The sequence below is a fragment of the Lissotriton helveticus genome, chromosome 3_1, assembly GCF_964261635.1.
Source record: "Lissotriton helveticus chromosome 3_1, aLisHel1.1, whole genome shotgun sequence".
Classification (NCBI taxonomy): Eukaryota; Metazoa; Chordata; class Amphibia; order Caudata; family Salamandridae; genus Lissotriton; species Lissotriton helveticus.
In genome coordinates this window covers 436986999-437005915 of record NC_136061.1, presented here as the reverse complement: position 1 = coordinate 437005915, position 18917 = coordinate 436986999, and the positions used below count along the sequence as shown (strand labels likewise).

The 18917-nt window shown below is 44.2% G+C and overlaps 1 protein-coding gene and 2 non-coding genes across 3 annotated transcripts; all 3 read right to left on the bottom strand.

Annotated features, from left to right (window-relative positions):
- Positions 1 to 8587: 8587 nt before the first annotated feature.
- On the bottom strand, positions 8588 to 18749 carry EEF1B2 (eukaryotic translation elongation factor 1 beta 2). Its single transcript, XM_078680297.1, has 6 exons — positions 18606 to 18749; positions 17885 to 18007; positions 16778 to 16910; positions 16410 to 16476; positions 9289 to 9414; positions 8588 to 8790 (listed from the first exon to the last, which is right to left on the bottom strand). The coding sequence occupies exons 1-6, from the start codon at positions 18683 to 18685 to the stop codon at positions 8636 to 8638; spliced, it is 684 nt and encodes a 227-aa protein (XP_078536423.1). The 5' UTR covers positions 18686 to 18749; the 3' UTR covers positions 8588 to 8635.
- LOC144825829 (small nucleolar RNA SNORD51) lies at positions 9164 to 9241 on the bottom strand. Its single transcript, XR_013609604.1, has one exon. It is a non-coding gene; the product is annotated as a small nucleolar RNA SNORD51 (small nucleolar RNA).
- LOC144825828 (small nucleolar RNA SNORD51) lies at positions 16543 to 16622 on the bottom strand. The gene has a single exon (XR_013609603.1). It is a non-coding gene; the product is annotated as a small nucleolar RNA SNORD51 (small nucleolar RNA).
- Positions 18750 to 18917: the final 168 nt, after the last annotated feature.

The following is an 18917-nucleotide window of genomic DNA, read 5'->3' as shown; positions in this document are numbered from 1 at the left end:
CCCCAAATCAGTATACTGGTCCGACCACAGCATGCTGGAATTTTCCTTCATGCAACTAACTAAATCTTCCGAACCTTCTGCCACCATGACTATTAAACGTAGACCATGGCATAAGGTCACTCCAGAAGCATTCGCAGAAACCTGGAAAACACCAACTCTTTCCGACTGATAATTCTGAATCGGCCCTTGACAAACTAAACACCATTCTCCTCGATACAAATAACCTTCTAGCCCCACAAAAATTGGTCAAATTACCAACAACAAAAAGGAAATATGGTATACGGAAGCATTAAAAATTGAAAAACAAAAGTGCAGAAAGTTAGACAAGCATTTACAATGCAACGGTCTCGCCTTTGCAAAAGTTAGCGCTTTTGGCATTGTAAATGACAAATGTTTTATTTATGTGTTGGTTTTGGAAACAGATAAATAAATGGCATTGTCATGAGCAGTAGAGAGTGAGTAGTAGAGAGAGTAGTAGAGAGAGTAATAGTGAGTAGTAGAGAGAGTAGTAGTGAGTAGTAGAGAGTGAGTAGAGAGTAGTAAGTGAGTAGTAGAGTGTGTAGTAGAGAGTAGTGAGTGTGTAGTAGAGAGTAGTGAGTGTGTAGTAGAGACTAGTGAGTGTGTAGTAGAGAGTGTGTAGTAGAGAGTGTGTAGTAGAGAGTGTGTAGTAGAGAGTGTGTAGTAGAGAGTGTGTAGTAGAGAGTGTGTAGTAGAGAGTGAGCAGTAGAGACTAGTGAGTGTGTAGTAGAGTGGTGAGTGTGTAGTAGAGTGGTGAGTGTGTAGTAGAGTGGTGAGTGTGTAGTAGAGTGTGTAGGAGAATGTGTAGTAGGGAGTGTAGTAGAGTGTGTAGTAGAGAGTGTGTAGTAGAGAGTAGTGAGTGTGTAGTAGAGAGTGTGTAATACAGAATGTGAAGTAGAGAGATTGAAGTAGAGAGATTGAAGTAGAGAGATTGAGGTAGAGAGATTGAATTAGAGAGATTGAGGTAGAGAGATTGAAGTAGAGAGTGTGGAGTAGAGAGTGTGGAGTAGAGAGTGGAGAGTCTGTAGTAGAGTGTAGTAGAAAGTAGTGAGTGTGTAGTAGAGTAGTAGAGAGTAGTAGAGGGTGTGTAGTAGAGTGTGTAGTAGAGCGTGTGTGTAGCAGAGTGTGTAGTAGAGTGTAGTAGAGTGTGTAGTGTAGAGTGTGTAGTAGAGAGTGTGTAATGTAGAGTGTGTAATGTAGAGTGTGTAATGTAGAGTGTGTAATGTAGAGTGTGTAGTAGAGTGTGTAGTAGAGTGTGTAGTAGAGTGTGTAGTAGAGTGTGTAGTAGAGTGTGTAGTAGAGTGTGTAGTAGAGAGTGTAGTAAGTAGTGACTGTAGTAGATAGTGTGTAGTAGAGAGTGTCTAGTATAGAGTGTGTCGAAGAGAGTAGTGGCTGTAGTAGTGAGTGTGTAGTGAGTGTGTAGTAGAGTGTGTAGTAGAGAGTAGTGACTGTAGTAGAGAGTGTGTAGTAGTGTGTAGTAGAGAGTAGTGACTGTAGTAGAGTGTGTAGTACAGTGTGTAGTAGAGAGTAGTGACTGTAGTAGATAGTGTGTAGTAGAGAGTGTCTAGTATAGAGTGTGTCGAAGAGAGTAGTGGCTGTAGTAGTGAGTGTGTAGTGAGTGTGTAGTAGAGAGTAGTGACTGTAGTAGAGAGTGGGTAGTAGTGTGTAGTAGAGAGTAGTGACTGTAGTAGAGTGTGTAGTACAGTGTGTAGTAGAGAGTAGCGACTGTAGTAGAGAGTGTGTAGTAGAGTGTGTAGTAGAGTGTGTAGTAGAGTGTGTAGTAGAGAGTGTGTAGTAGAGAGTGTGTAGTAGAGAGTAGAGTGCGTAGCAGAGAGTAGTGACTGTAGTAGAGTGTGTAGTAGAGTGTGTAGTAGAGTGTGTAGTAGAGAGTGTGTAGTAGAGAGTAGAGTGCGTAGCAGAGAGTAGTGAGTGTAGTAGAGAGTAGTGACTGTAGTAGAGAGTGTGTAGTAGAGTGTGTAGTAGAGAGTGTGCAGTGATTTGAGTTTTACATCAAATTAAAAACGGGAACGGAACAAACTCATCCTATACATTATTGTGGTAGGTGCCCACGCATATAGGGTTAAATGATGCGTTAGATGCCACAGGTCCCACCAACACGCTTCCTTTATGATAGGAGAATGCCCAACATCGCGGAGATTTGCTCTCTGCTCTTCCCGGATATTTGTATTTTCAAATGTATAATGTTATCCTGCTAAACGAAGACGATGCTCAAACTATAAAAGAAGAGGGTTTCACAGATATGTTAGTCCTTCCGGGCAAACGAAATGACCCAAAGAAAGATCAAGTGACAGTTTAGAGCTCCAAGTGAGTCTTAATAAAATCAGTGTCTGGAACGCATAGCATCAAAAAACGAGCGGGGCATCAAACTGCAGTGTCATTCAATCAAAGCTTCAAGGCTTCTGAGCGCTAGCCGAGAATTATTTTTTGTGAAGCACTAATCACTGTGGAAGGTGCCCCTGCTATCCCAGATGTGAGAAGTCAGTCTGATATGAAAATAAGCAGTATTTGGAATTAATGTATTTGGCAGGGGGAAGGTGGGGCGGCGCAAGACCGTACTGACGAGTGAACAGGAGCCATTTTGTACCGAGTGATTCTGCCTGTGTGCATGTAGACAAACCAGGCAGCAGCATGAGCATGTGATTCGGTAAAATAACAAGCATTTACAATGCAATGGTTTTGCCTTTGTTAAAGTTAGAGCTATTGGCATTGCTCTTGACACTCTGAAGCTCCACTCTGCATTCTGAAGCTCCACTCTGAAGCTCCACTCTGCACTATGAAGCTCCACTCTGAAGCTCCACTCTGCACTATGAAGCTCCACTCTGAAGCTCCACTCTGAAGCTCCACTCTGAAGCTCCACTCTGAAGCTCCACTCTGAAGCTCCACTCTGAAGCTCCACTCTGAAGCTCCACTCTGAAGCTCCACTCTGAAGCTCCACTCTGAAGCTCCACTCTGAAGCTCCACTCTGAAGCTCCACTCTGAAGCTCCACTCTGAAGCTCCACTCTGAAGCTCCACTCTGAAGCTCCACTCTGAAGCTCCACTCTGAAGCTCCACTCTGAAGCTCCACTCTGAAGCTCCACTCTGAAGCTCCACTCTGCACTCTGAATCTGCACTCTGAAGCTCCACTCTGCACTCTGAAGCTCCACTCTGAAGCTCCACTCTGCAGCTCCACTCTGCAGCTCCACTCTGCAGCTCCACTCTGCAGCTCCACTCTGCAGCTCCACTCTGCAGCTCCACTCTGCAGCTCCACTCTGCAGCTCCACTCTGCAGCTCCACTCTGCAGCTCCACTCTGCAGCTCCACTCTGAAGCTCCACTCTGAAGCTCCACTCTGAAGCTCCACTCTGAAGCTCCACTCTGAAGCTCCACTCTGAAGCTCCACTCTGAAGCTCCACTCTGAAGCTCCACTCTGAAGCTCCACTCTGAAGCTCCACTCTGAAGCTCCACTCTGAAGCTCCACTCTGAAGCTCCACTCTGAAGCTCCACTCTGAAGCTCCACTCTGAAGCTCCACTCTGAAAAGTAAAAGTCCACATTTGTAAAGCGCACAATCACCCGTAAGGGTCTCTAGGCGCTGGGGGGCCGTCGGGAAGATTAAGCGAGCTATTGCCCAGAGTCACATGGTGCTGGGCTAACCTGCCGCCGGAGCCGGGGATCGAACCGTGGTCCCCAGATTCCAGCGTCAGTCGCCCTGGCGCCACACCTCTTCCATACTCTGAAGCTCCACTCTGAAGCTCCACTCTGAAGCTCCACTCTGAAGCTCCACTCTGAAGCTCCACTCTGAAGCTCCACTCTGAAGCTCCACTCTGAAGCTCCACTCTGAAGCTCCACTCTGAAGCTCCACTCGGAAGGGGCAAAGATCGGAGCATCACGGAACTAAAACAAATATAAACAAGGCAGTGAGTGCAGCACCGCCTTAGCAGTGGGATAGCAGCCTTGATAACATCGGAGCAGCCCCTGCGCCCGGCCTCAAAACAATAAAGGTAACTCTAGAATGCAGATTTACCTGTATCCCGCAAGTGATGTACGCAGATGGGAAAGAAACAAATAGCAACCTTGGAGAGCTGGCGGGGCAGGCAAACACAGCATCGGGAGACGCAATATAAATAAAATAACAGCTAGTATCAAATTATACAAAAGCCCAACGTAACGAATTGCTCAAAAAAGTCAAACATCATGTGTACATGAAGACGCAATATAAATAAAAAAAAAAACAGCCACCAACAGATTAAAGAAAAGCCCCTCCATAGCGGATCGGTAAATAAACTCCAAACGCATCTGTTTATGCAGCATCACACAACCCACATGCCCGTAATATTAAACAAAAAAGTCCAGAGGCAATAATTAATCAAGAAATAAAGATTATTTCAAAGTTACCTTGGCGGGGCTTGCTGGGCTTGCTTGTGTGCTTCCCAGAGAGACAGGAGATTGGGAAACGCGCGCGGCCGGCGCCGATCGCTTTCCAGAGCGTGCGCGTGACATCTCCTGTCTCCTGGGAAGCATAGCCGATGACTATAGTATCGCGCCTGCGCGATGCGCATATGGCTTCGCCATATGAGTATCGCGCCTGCGCGATGCGCATATGGCTTCGCCATATGCATCGCAGGCGCGAGACCTAAAAAACGATGGAGGAAGAACCACTCCAGTGAAAGCAAAGAGCTCTAACAAGCGGTCTCCTCTTATTACAAAAACATAAAAAAGGCAAGGAAAACCAGCCTTCAATCCCAAATAGTTGAAGCAGACAATTCTTCCAGAGAATTATACAAAATTCTAAGAAGTTTCACAAATCCCACAGCATGCGAAAGTCCTGATACCTTCTCTCAGGATCTGTGTAATAAGATCTCACTATTCTGTGAAGACAAAATTGATACCATCTATAACAAAACATTGGCTAAACACCCCAACAACACAGAGACGGGTGATGCTCTCTGTCCACAAATTAATTCTGAGACCTTTACTGATATCCCAGAAATTTCCGAGGATGACATAAAATCTTTACTAAATTCAATAAAAACTGGGTCCCCCCTTGATCTCCTCCCACCCAGAGTGATGAACACGCTTAGCACTGCTCTCTGCCCTACTATCCAAAAAGTTTTGAACCTCTCCTACAAAGAAGGTAAACTCCCTCAGCAATGGAAAGAGGCAGTGGTGAATCCTATTCGGAAAAACGCCATCTCCCCCTGGACAGAGCTCTCCAACCTCCGTCCTATCTCTCTGCTGCCGCTCCTGAGTAAACTGGCAGAGAAGCATGTTAATACCCACCTGTCCAGTTTCATAGAGGCGACAGGGGGCCTGGACCACTCTCAATCTGGGTTCAGGCCCAACTACAGCACCGAATCAGCTCTCCTATCCGTGACCGATAACATCAAGATGTCACAGGATAGAGGAGGCTCAATGATTCTGGTGCCGTTAGACCTTTTGGCCGCCTTTGATACTGTGTCCCACAAGATCCTCGTGAGCCGTTTACAGGGAGTAGGCATAGGAGGACAGGCCCTTTCCTGGCTGGAGAGCTTTCTGTCCGGGCGCTCACAATCCGTCAGCTTGGTACCATATCGCTCCTCCTCAAGGATGCTCACGAAGGGGGTGCCACAGGGCTCATGCCTAAGCCCCACATTGTTTAATGTGTACGTGGCCCCCCTTGCTGAGATCGTGAGAAAATATGGATTCACCCCGGTGTCCTACGCTGACGACACCCAACTTCTCTACCCTTTCCATTCCCTAAACTCCAATGTCAGGGATAATTTCGCGGAAGGCACGAGGGCCATATCCAATTGGATGGTTGCCAACCGCCTCCAATGCAACGTTGGAAAAACGGAGCTAATGCTCTTTGGAAAAGCGTCCATACTATGGTCCCCCGACTGGTGGCCCTTAGACCTAGGACCAGTACCCACCCCAAAAGTAACAGTAAAAAATCTGGGGGTGAAGTTAGATCAAAATCTAACCTTGAAGGAACATGTGAGTGCAGTCGCTGGGGCATGTTTCCACACAATTGGTTTGTTAAAACGAGTCTTCCCATACCTATCAGACAACTACAGAAAGACCCTAGTGCAGACTATGGTGATAAGTAAAATTGATTACTGCAATGGTCTCCTGTTTGATTACTGCAATGGTCTCCTGATACAAGCCAACGAGAGCGCCATAAATCGCCTCCAGGTAGTCCAAAACACAGCGGCAAGACTGGTTTTGAATGCCCCCCCCCAGAACCCCTCCCAAGTCTCTGCTGCGAGAACTTCATTGGTTGCCAATACGACAACGCATCAAATTTAAAATCTGCTGCGTTGTTCACAAATGCCTGTTCGGGAAAGCCCCCATTTATCTGACCCAAAAGTTACCCCTTTACAAACCTGACAGAGCACTACGGTCAAGCAATCAATTGCTAATAAAAACCCCTCTGGTAAAAAAAAAAACCAGACAAGGTGGCAGAGCTTTCTCTCTGGTAGGGCCTAATCTTTGGAATAATCTACCTCCCGGCTTAAGACAAACCTCCAACCATTCCTCCTTCAGGAAAAAATTAAAAACCTGCTTATTCCTGGAAGAATAAATATTCAACCATCAGTTTATAACCACAACCTCTGGTAACACCTGCCATGTCACCTTGTGAGCAAAGCGCGGAGATACCCCGTAAGGGGTCGATTCTGGCGCTATATTAGAATATAAAAATACAATAAAATTGAAATAAAAAGGTTCTTACTCTAGCCTTTTTTATGCTCACAGAGGACTATAGCCCCTTGTGTGGAACATATCCCGTTAAGTACAGTACTCTGATGTACCTGGGTTTTGGCCTTTGCTCAATTATCCCTAGTCAACAAAATGAGGTGTTGCAAGCACTCTGGTTCACTCACATTTGCTGGTGGGTGCTATTGCAAGACTTCCTTATACACAGCCGCCCTTTGTCAAAAATAAGTTCGATGCCTAGCGACATAAGACTTACCAATACCCTTAGCGGCAGGCACTTGCGGGGCTACTTTGCTCAATTAACTTGGAACGAGTTTCTAAAATAGTAGGTTGTTACTTTAGCAGAAACCTCAATGAAAGGGCTTTGAATATAGAATAGTCAAAATAGAAATGTTACAATTATTGAAACTAATATTCAAGGTCATAAAAAACGGTTTTCAAATTGAATCGTTACCAACCAGCACTCACTAGTTATTTGCTTCTAGTTCATTAAACTAACCTTAGTGAGCATAATATATGTAATCATTTGAACTAACCCCATTATTCACCTGCACCTCTACTCAGCATGGCACCCAAAAACCCTACCTCTATAGGAACCTAAACTAACCTATATAAAAAAACTGCAAAAGTAGGTTCGGATTAAAACCCTTACCTGTTGTGCATGTTTGTCCATACCCTGGTGAGTCCACAGGACCGCTTCCCTTCCCCAATTTCAAAAGGTACCTTGTTTTCCTTGCTCAATCCAACCCAGTGTTTGTTTACCCTACAGCAACCCACCTTCTTTGCTTGCTTGCCTCCTTCCTACCTAGCCAGAAATCCAAGTGCCTTAAGGCCACATCAAGAGGTATAGAACTTTGACAAAGATGCAGCCTGATCTGCATAGCCTTTCAAAACAAGGCCAGTGTTCAATTTAAACTGATGTAAAGATTTTAAACGTGTTCCTGATCTTAGCCATGATCCTTCTCACTTGACAACTTCAGACCACTTGGAGTAGATTGCAGTTATGGATGGCAGCCATTGCCTGAGTTTTTTTGACAAGCAACCCCAGGATCACACCCGCCCCCCACCATTTCAATGTATTGCTCCTATGTTTGAGGGGAGATGGTCTCTTGCTCCTGAAATGTGTGAAGAGAATAATCTCATACTGAGAAAACGTTATCACTGCCCCTCATGGTCAAAGCTTGCAATGTAATAACGCTTTTCCTCTAACTAGCTGTGCAGCTTGGCTAAAAGACCCTGACCAAGTCCAGCATCACTACATAGCCAAGAAAAATCGACACCAATTACTCGGGGAGAGCAGCAACATTAACTCTACAAAGTGAGGCAACTCTATACACTGACGCCCACCTGCTTCACAATATGCTTACGTCATAAGCCAAGTTCTCTTCAAAGGTCGAAGTAAAAGTCACACCACCAATATACTTCCACAGCATATCACTATAGGATACTATAAATACCCTATCTTTACACCTAAAAGGTGAATGAGACCCTTAGTGGGTAGGAAGGGGTTAGGCATTAAAAAAATTGCTATAATACAACAGAGCCAACCCCCACAAATTAACCAATGAGGAATGTGTCCTTTAGAGCTCTGGTCTTTCCTGTTTCGACGAGAGCTTGCATTAAACAGCCATCAATATATGCCCATCCTCTCTAGATGGATAAGGAGTCACTGGGTGCAAGTTACATAAAAGTATGTAACAATCTTCTTCTCAACTTGAGTAGGGTGTGCAATAGGTCGAAGTGCACGTCTACTTGTTTAAATGCAGGAATTTGTACATAGATGCATGGGAGTCTAGGTCTGTAAGTAAAAAAGTAATAATTTTCCAGCAGAGAGACGGAGGGCCAACAAACATGCATACCATGAAACCAAGTCACAGCATTTTAGTACTATACAGTTTTTATTTAAGTGCTCTGGTGATTTCAAGATTTAGATTTTGTTGAAAGCAGCTACATCCATGGACTGCACAAAATCTTCAAACGCTGTTATCTTCTCTTCCAAGATGTCTGTTCCGACTTTGTCATCTTCAACAACGCACTGAATTTGTAACTTCTTAATGCCATAACCCACTGGAACGAGCTTGGCTAGGGGGTGAAAAAATAAATAAATACAAAGTTAACTGGGAGGTGAAAGTTTAAAGCAAGCTTCTGTATAGTACAGCGTGGAACTGTGTGCCTGAAGATGAAGGTCACAGGGTAAAGATGTGTTGTACTGCACTTACCAGGTTGTATCCAAAATACGTAATCTATAAGATTTTACCTAGACAATTTGTCTGCTTTTAGAAGCAACATATTCTTAGGAAAAAAATAAATCACCCAAGGTGGTTACCAGGCCTCTTAAATCAGATTCTAGTAAAATCAAGAAACTTGTAATAAGAACCAATAGGACGTGTAACAAGGTGCATTAATGTTGCCACCCTCAAATTCTATGCAAGATGTGGAATCACAAAATGAATGGCTTGTGTCAGAAAGAAAACAATCCATCAGCAAATATCAGACGAAAGATGGTGATGTATTTATATCATCATGCAACAAGCCATTTAAAAAAATGCAAAGTTAATATGGCAATAGGTTTTTACTTACATGATCCCCATAGTAAACCGTCCATCTGAATGCTGCGTACACATTCTTCTAGCTTAGCCATGTCAGTTTCATCATCCCACGGTTTTACATCAAGCAAGATTGAAGACTTGGCAATAAGTGCAGGTTCTGCAGGGGGAGAAAAAAAAAAAAAAGCAACTCAATGGCACATGTACTCACTTGCAGGGCAACTTTAGTTACGAGACTTATGCGGCTAGAAGAACCCACCATGCAGTATTATGTAGCCTTTAAGTTCACAATATTTCGCTACAGCTGCCTAAATGCCACAATAATCCAACTCAAAGGACCGCATAAAAAAATCTTACCTCTGGCACAACCATAAGCATAGGTGAAATTGTTGACGAACTCTAATGGAAGTGACGTAGTCTTGTGCAATTAATACCCATAAGTAGGGATTATAAACCCAGGCAGTACTACTGCAGCGAGTATTCACAGCATTAGGCAGTAACATTTGGTTTGAGCGTGGGAATGAGCACAGGGCGCTCAAGCAGGAATCAATCCCGATGAAAGATTCAGTCCCTGGTTGTGGTCTCGTAATGTTAAAGCAGGTTGATCATAGAGACCGAGGCTTGACATTTATCCCTAGTGTCCAATATCCCAATGGGAAACTTGAGCTGGTGGACAAGGGTTGTGAAAGAGTCCAGACATCGTACTAATTCTCAGGTGACAACAGAGGGCAGTTCACAAAGTAGCCTTGTTGATAAATTTCTCGGACTACGAAGAATAGTATCCCCATCCTCTTCTACAGTATATTGGAGCCCTTTCTTTAGGAATTTGATTTGACCCAGAAAGATTTGTATTTCCTAAGCAAATCTAGCAGATTGAGAGTTGGTCGCAAGTTATACAGTTATGCACGGTACTACATCCACAGGTCATTAGCTGGAAGGAAGATAACTTTGTGCGAGGTCTTTCATACAACGAACTTTTGCAAGCCACTGAAGCAGTCAGTTTTCTGTATGTCGCACAGCCATGGCCCTTCCAGCTTCCCTGGAAGAGATGTAGCACAACATTTTTTTTACCACAGGAGTAATACTGACACTGCTACAGTAAAGCAGTCTCAGACCAGTATCTGTGGACAGTATCCACTCTGAACTTAAAATTACAACTGCTTACTTTACCACGTTAAACGAGACGTGTACAGCAAGCATAATCGATCCGTATTGCCCTGGTTAGTCTGGATATTGGTTTACCAAACTGCACACAGTTTAATAGGAATTGTACTCCCTTCTCATTAATCACACATTAGAAATGTATGCCCCACGGCCAGGTCTTTCCAGTTGAAGCAAGACCCATGTCAAACTAAGACAACTCCAATACCAAGAATACAAACATTTGAGTCGTATCTTGTATTTAAAAAAGTTGTGCATTTAAATAAAAAACACGAATGCTAAAGGGCTGACCATCCCAGTAAATCTCAGTAGGAAACACTACTCCACCATAACTGCCCTTCCTCTACGCAAAGGGAACACAACGTCACCAACAAATCAATTTTACAACTGGCTTTTGTGCAAGTAGCAGTGTGAATGAAGACTCGAGTAAAATGGAGGCTTGCTAAAACAGACCACCTAAACTGTACATAAAATTCATGGGCCATGAGAAACCTGTCCGCATAACTGGCTAAAAATGTTACAATGGAAACTTGCACTTCCAAATGTAAAATGGTGAAAAGCCAAGGGAGGTGGGGGTGTCACAATAGTACTTCAGGTATAGTTTAGGCAGCATTCTATACTGGTCCATGCCAGATTCAAGTATAGACTGTCCACCTAAAAAAAAAATCTTTCAACTCGTAAAATGAAGTTATTTGATCTAGCTGAAAATAGGGGGAGGGGGACCCCTTGGCAGTAGTGGCACTGACGCTTGGGGACCGGAATGCAGAAGGGGGCCACCTTCATCACCCTTAGTGCGCTGCATGTTCGTGGGGCACCCGGTGCTAAATCATTTGTAGACAACCTGATTTCCATCGGACCCTTCAACCGGGTCCGATGGGAATATCTGTGGGCGGTGTTGGAGGGCATGGGTCTGACTTATCAAGACTTTAAACAACTGTTACTATGGAGCATCGGCAAAGATCTTACTAAACGGCTATGACCCCTAGCTTTGAAATCCAGAGAGGGACAAGACAGGGGTGTCCCCAGTCTCCCCTCTCGTTTATTATATGGAGCCCCTTGCGCAGGCGATCAGGCAGGATAATATCATAAGCCCTTTTAAGTCAGGAAACTACCAATGCAAAATCACTGTATGCAGATGTTATAATCTACACTGCAAATCCTGATATTTTCCACATTTAGAAAATCTGTTGGGAGTTTGGTGCAATTTCAGGGTATATGGCCAACTCGGACAATACCGAGATTGTGTTGGAACACTGTATAGTCACGGCCCCATAACCAAATAGTTCAGGTATTTAGGAATTAAAATAGTAAAGGATTTAAATAAAATCTTAGATTAATTGGAAAAAAAACAAAAAACAGAAGATATTTTGCCAGGTGGAAAAACCTCCCTAAATCGATGTATGGGAGGGGAGGGTCAACCTGGTGAAGATGTCCATTATCTAAACTGACTATCCTTTTTGCTGCGATCCCTCTTACTTTCCCGCAGGATAGCATTATTAAGATTCAGGGGTAAGATAGGCAGCTATTTGGGGGCAGAAAAGTGCCAGGCTATCCAGAAGAAACTAAGGAAGCTGCTGAAAGGTGACCTGGCACTCCCACATTTAAAGTTTACCTAATGACTTTCCAATTCAAGGGCATAAGGATGCTCCTTTCCATTCCGGTGGAAACCTCTTGGGGCAGACTTTTAGGGGAACTTTTATTAGCAGAGGGTGGTATTGGGCAGGCTGGGTTTTTATAGAAATTTAGGCCGATTTTTCAAGCTAGTACGCCTCAAGATTTTAAAAGCTGCCTTGCAGTTATGGTACAAATTAAGGCGTATCAGCTATTTTTCCCCGCTACGACCCCAGATACCAGTCAGTGGGAAAGAGACTATAGTGATGGTTGAGAAAGGAGGAGAAAGGAGGCTCAAAACATCTCCTGGGTAAAGAAGGTGTGCTGAGCCCCCCTTCTGGTCCCAGACAAGTGAGAGATCACATAAAAGTGATCATAAGCACAGGGAAAGATAACCGGCATGACCACTGCCGTCCGCGGCCAGCGAGGACCCAGAGGTACTGTTGACATCTGAGGGATCCAGGTCCTCTCCAAGCACCAGGAGTGGAAACCCCTGACATGAACTGAGGAAAATCCGTGGCCAAGCACCTGCCTGAGACATTGCATGCCAAGTGAGTAACTGGCAGAGAAGCCAAAGAAAAGTTATGGACTGAGTTGGGATGGGATGTAATGAGTCAGCTGTCTAGGTGAACTCAGCCGGCCCACGCCAGATGTGACACCCACGCATTCATGCCAGAAGGGCGTAGCGTGCTAATAAATTGGTGAGAGTGACTGCACGGGGTCAGTCCACTCCAACTATTCATGCATGTGTTGTATCCTCTGCTGTGCGAGACAGCGGCATATTTAGCAAGGCGCGGGGCACCCCCACTGGGCATCACATAGGAGGCAGGAACTATGTTGTATAGTGAGGGGCAAGTAGCACATAGCGCCACGAGAGCAGAGGCTAAGCTTAGATTTTTCCAGACAGAATTAGACAAGCGCTGCTCCAGCTTAAAAATGAAATTATAAATACCCCTTTCAGGATTGGGTGCCACTTAAGAGTAACTTAGTGTCAGCAGTGCAGAGAAACTGTTTACAGCTTGTTTTTACCAAACATAATTAACAGCAACTGCAAGAGTTTACTGGAAAAGGAAACGTGGCCTTCAGGTTTGGGAACCAGCCAGGTTAAAAAGGAACCTTAATATTGTGGCACACTATCACGTTGTGCAGTTCACAAGGTGCGCACTGCTGGAGCGGGAAGGATTTTGTTTAAAACTTTGTTTATTGAAAGCAGTAGATTGCAAGGATAATTCCAGATAGTCATTTTTTTATAAAACATGAAACTGCAACTGAAAAGTCAAACCCCCCCAAATCCCAGTCATCACATTCTGCAATTTAAGACCTGTTGGAAAAATAACATATCACTCATGCAAAGTACTCAAGATGTACAAGGCTACGTTTTTAGGTGGAACCTCCAGAGTCAATAACCGTGATGATTAGGGCCTACTGGGCCAGAGTCTGTTCCCAGCTCCTCCTCCACATTGTCCTCTTCCCGGTCACAACTCGCCAGCAGAGCACCTGGGGAGTTCTTCCGAATATGTGTTTAGCTGCTCCTGGCAGTATACCAAGTCTTTAAGCCACAGGGACACCCTGGGGTAGCGCTTGCAATCACATGTGAATAACACCCTCCTCTTCGCCAGCAGCAAAGCCACTCACAAAGCGGCCCAGCAACCCTTTAGCCTCAGGTATGTGTCCCAGCAAACACAGAAGTGGTGTACAATCCAGAGTAAGGCCTGTCATGGTATCCAATTTCTACAGGACATCTACCCAATAGGAGTGTACAGCATGACATTGCCATGATAAATGTATGAAATCGGCAGCAGCCCGTCCACATCTCCTGCAACAGTCAGTATCCCTATAACCAATCCGATGGGAGTATATGTCTGAACTTCAGGTGTATAATGCGTAAGTTGCTATTGGGTGATAGCCTACCCGTGAGCGAGCAAATTTGAACCCACGTGTTGTCCTCCAGTTTTGTGCCCAAAGCAGTGTTCCATCTAGTTAAGCTACAGTCCTCCGGAAGGACCAATTCCGAAAACACCACTTTGTATAATCTAGTGAGCAAGTGCTTCCTAGTGGCGGCCGTAATTACTAGTTGCAGCGACTTGGGAGGTGAGAGGCTCGCATGGAAAGCTAGGATAGTGGTCCCTCACAGCCCGATGCAATCGATAACATGTGTATGCAAACAGGGGTGAAGCATTGGATAGAGTGAAGCTCGTCACCGGAGATATACGTCCCGTCACTGAATAAGTCACCTAGGACGGAGAAGCCAGCTTCAGAGAGCAGTCGCATTGAGCCACGCTCTTGTGCCACAGATATAGCGCCGTGGCCCGAGATGCCCATGTTTGGCGCATACAAAGGTAATCAGTCCGTCAGTCTACCAATCGCTTGCTAGGCTGAGCACATGGCGGCAATCGTATCTTCCTGTAACAATATCGAACAGCTTTATGGAAGTAAAATTTCCCACTAGACCTTTGTGCCTTCATATGACATTAGCATCAAGGATTCATATAGTTTGTTGGTAAAGTGATGAAAATCCAGTCAAAACTATTTAGGCATAAGGACCCCCTCCTGACTAGAACATGGTACTCTTCATCATAGACTACCATAAACTTCCCCAATGCCAATAATTGTTAGTGGGGAAATAAAGAGTGTTTATAAACCAACGGTCAGTGGGCGTGGTCAAAGATGTGGCTAAAAACAAGGGGCCTCATTTGTGAGGAATTCTCATAGGGCAGCACCGCAAGTAGTCTTGCTGTGCTGTTCTACGCCAATCTGAAAGGGCACATTCCTGTCCTCTCCCCATGTTGGCACACTGCTGCCTAGCACCAATGTGGGCAGGATTGTTTGTGCAGGAAGGGGCACCTCCTGCAGTAGCAGCAGGAGGGAGTGATATGGTGGAGCAGGGTGGGGGTAGTTAACTATGGAATACATCCCAAGGGAGGCAGTAAAATGAATTATATTGTGCACGCTGCATCACATTTGGCAATGCAGCGTGCGCAATGAAATTGGTTTACTCAACTCCATTGGGCCGTATTCCATAGTTTACTACCCCCCGGACACTCCACCACCGGCCTCTGCCTTTCTGTACAAAAATACCAAGAGGGGTTTTCCTCTTTCCATGCTAGCTGCAGAATGCAGCACACATGGAAAGGAAAAAAGCGAGAAATTAAAACGTTTCTCCTCATTACGCCTGCTGGGGAGGCGTAAAGTTTCGGTGCTGCCGCAGGTTTACATTTTTTCTGTAAATCTGGAGCAGCATCAAAATCCATGGAACACCCACCACAATGCCCGTGGAACGCCTACTTGACAGTAGAACGCACCGATTTGCGCTGCTTTGTCTTAACCACATCTATGAGGCCATGCAAAGCCACACTGGGTGACTACATTGCCTCAGATATGATTAAGAAGTTTGTGCAGAGGTTAAAAAAGTGACACGGTGGCGCAAGCCCCAAATCAGCCCGCAATTTTTTGGGGTATCAATATCGGGGAGCCATTTATAAAATGGGTAGCTTAAATGAGCAGATTGAACAGCTCTGCTCTATAGTCTATGGTCACGGAACAGACGGTGACTTAAAATACCCCCCTCCCCATGTACATCTGAGGGTACTGTATCCCATATATGCTAGACTATGAAACCAAGACACTGAATATAAAATGTTTGAACAGCTTTAACAGTACACAGTGCTCAGTATCCGACTCGTCACATTGACTTATGTTGCCCTAGTGACTGCAAATCAAACCCCCCCCGCTTCTCAGTGCTGTGAAACCAGATTCCTGCAATCATTTCTAAAAATGCTTAGCAACTTCAGATTAACGACCCATACATTACGAATAAAGAATTGCACTGGTGGGGGGTGCCTATCTGGAATGATTGATCCATTGGGTCATGGTACACCAATTTTTATCCCAGTGGCAGCTTGTGAGTGTCCAGTTTGAGAGTCCTATCTAAAATATAAAGTCAACTGGTCCCCTCCCCCCATAAAAAGAATCTGAAAAAATGTCTAGGCATAAGTTAGGGGACACTCCTGGCTTTAAAAACTCAGGAACTCCAGCTAAAAGTATTTCCGTGCCTCGCACATGCTGTCAAAGCAGCTAATGCCTGGCGCCATCAGCATTAGCTACACATACGCCACGCTAAAGTGAATATCATTCAGATGCTATATAACAGGAAGGACGTTTGTGTGTATGAAGCTGTAATGGCAAAAAGCTACTTTAATTTACACTTACGAAATGCCTCACATTTACCCAAAATCTGACTTGCCACCTAGCAAATCGACACCTAAAAGGCAGTATGCTCAAATGCAGCGACTGACCCCCCCTTTAAACTCCGTTCTGGAGTAAGTATATTACGGTCGTTTTATCCCAGCATATATCACCTACAGATATTAATAAAATACATACTCTTAGATTTTTTCGATTCATACTGTGCCAGTCGCTCTTCCCTTATCCTTTTAGATTCTTCACTTTCCTATAGGGGGGGAAGAGAGGAAATTAGTCTAGAACGCCCAAAGTAAATATCAATGCACAACAAAGACTGTTAGGTCAGAAGAAAACAAATGCATCATAAATATCAGCCGAAAGATGGTGATTTGTTTTAATCATCATGCTCAACAGGAAAGAACACTTGAGACAGATCAGTTTCCTTATGAGTCGCCAAGTTCTTAATCATAAAAACATACAAGTATCTTAATCCAATGCAGAAAATCTTCCACGCGCCGACGATCAGCGGTAAAGTTTCATACACGTCAAAGCTGGTTTGCACAACTCACCTCCTCTTCATCGGACCCAAATAGGTCAATATCATCATCATCGTCCTCTTTAGACTCTGCACCTGTGCTTCCTGTTGTGTCTTCAATATCCGCAGGGCCATACTTGCCCAATGGTTTTTTCACACCTGGCAGACTAAAAGAAAATGTAATAATGTAATTATAATGCACCTGTATACTTTGTAATGCACTGGTAACATGTTTTGCTAAAGTGCGCAATCGTGCTGCCTAGTCCAACACCAGACCAACAAAAGTATAGGGAAATCAAGGTAGGTTGTGGATGGATGTCCACTGCATTCACTTTGGGATGATATTGAGAAAGAATAGGACGTTAATGACATTTTAATTACTCGAGTAATTTCACATTACTCTGAACACAATTAGCCACCCAAAATTCTGTAATAACCGTCCACGTATTTACTAGTTTAAATAAAGAATCCCACCACAGAGCGCAGCTGGCTACTGTGGTTCGTGTTCTGTTGCATTTAGCGCTACTAATCGCAATGTTAATTTTGCAGCCCACGCTGCATCTAGCAGAGGAACAAGCAATTAACGCGGGGATATGATCCTGGCGTAACATCACCTTGACTATGGTACAGCAGTTATAATAATTACGACAACTCTTAGAAAAAAATACGAAAATCTGTCATAGTAATATTAACTTTGCATACTCGGTGAAAAAGCCAGCAGACTTTCTGCGTGTTGTCAAATTAAAACACACTAAGGGCTACTAATATTAATCTTGACAGTTTACGTACATTCTGCAGATGACCTATAGTAATTGAGAGAAAACTGACGGGCTACAATATTCTTACAGGCAGTCAGGTGCACAACTCCTGTCCATCGCTCTTAGTACCACACGAACAATGAAGTGGAGGAGCGGAGTCAGTCTGCCTGGCTTAACGCCTCTCCACTGCTGAAACGCAACGCTGCACCATGGTAATAAGAATGTGGTGCAGCCTTATGTACAAGACAGGGTGAAGGCGTAGACACCACCGCAACATCACTATAGGTGACGTTGCGGTGGCAATAGGGGCTTGTAAATATGCCACTAATCCTTACATAGAGGTAGTAAAACTAAGTATCTCAAAGACTCGCTGTATCATTTACCTTCCTTTTTGTTTTTCATAGGATCTGATGTGATTGAACCACCGAAGAGCATGAAAAAGATCCGCAGATGGTGCACCGGATAGAGATTCAAATACAGCAACGTCTGCTTGTGATGGTACAAACCTATTAAATAAATATAATGCAAAAGTGTCGTAATTTATTTCGTAGCCAGGATTACTTTAGTCTAAAACCCTTAACTTAGTTGCACAGCAGAACGATAAAAAAAACATATTGCTTAACGTTACACTAAAGGGGATTTCCGCTGTAAGGTGTAGAATAAGCTACATCCGAAAAAAAAAAAAAGCAACAAAAAATCCGTAATTTTACAGAAATAGCACCGTGTACAGAGGAGTATACCTATCCTGAAGTCCAACAGTACCTATCAACATGCATATTTTAAGGACCATATAAATATAATTATACATAATCGATTACAAAAAAAAATCCCCCGACATAAACTTTATTACAGCACAATGTGGAGCATTAAAAAGAGATAGGTTATACTTAAATTCCCGAGTTAATCATGTGGCATTTTAATAATCAATAGTATACAAAAATACTTAGCCAGCCAACGCGTTTCATTGAAACGTGGACCTATCACGAAGTACAGACGCCATCTTGTCTTGACTACAGAAAACTAACTCCGCAATCACACTTTAAATACCTTTTTACCACACTCATGCATAAAGAAACATAAGACGCATTTACTTGCAGAACTGACCCCTCGATGTAGCTTCGGTCAGCAAGGAAACTATTTAGCACTTGCAGACCAGCAGGGGATTTCAGATCTCCGAAGCCCATGGTGGAAACAAAACCGGCAAGCTCGCAGCTCAACTGCAAGGAGAAAGGAGAGAAAAGTGGCCCGTCGACTCCTTTATACGGCAACGTAACCACGCAGCCGGAAGTACTATAGAGAACTAGCTGGCTAGACAATAGCTAACGAATGGTCATTGTCGCAGGGGCTCAAGTGTGTCGCCCCGGGGGTACCAATGTAAAAAAATCAATTTGGACGCTATTCTGATTAAGTAACACT

Excerpts from the sequence above, each read along its gene's own strand:
- EEF1B2 (XM_078680297.1), bottom strand. The coding sequence starts at position 18,685 with ATGGGCTTCGGAGATCTGAAATCCCCTGCTGGTCTGCAAGTGCTAAAT. Across the intron at positions 9,415-16,409 it reads TGAATCGAAAAAATCTAAGA|AACCTGCACTTATTGCCAAG; the intron begins GTATGTATTTTA and ends CTCCCCCTGCAG. Across the intron at positions 8,791-9,288 it reads CGGTTTACTATGGGGATCAT|CCAAGCTCGTTCCAGTGGGT; the intron begins GTAAGTAAAAAC and ends TTCACCCCCTAG.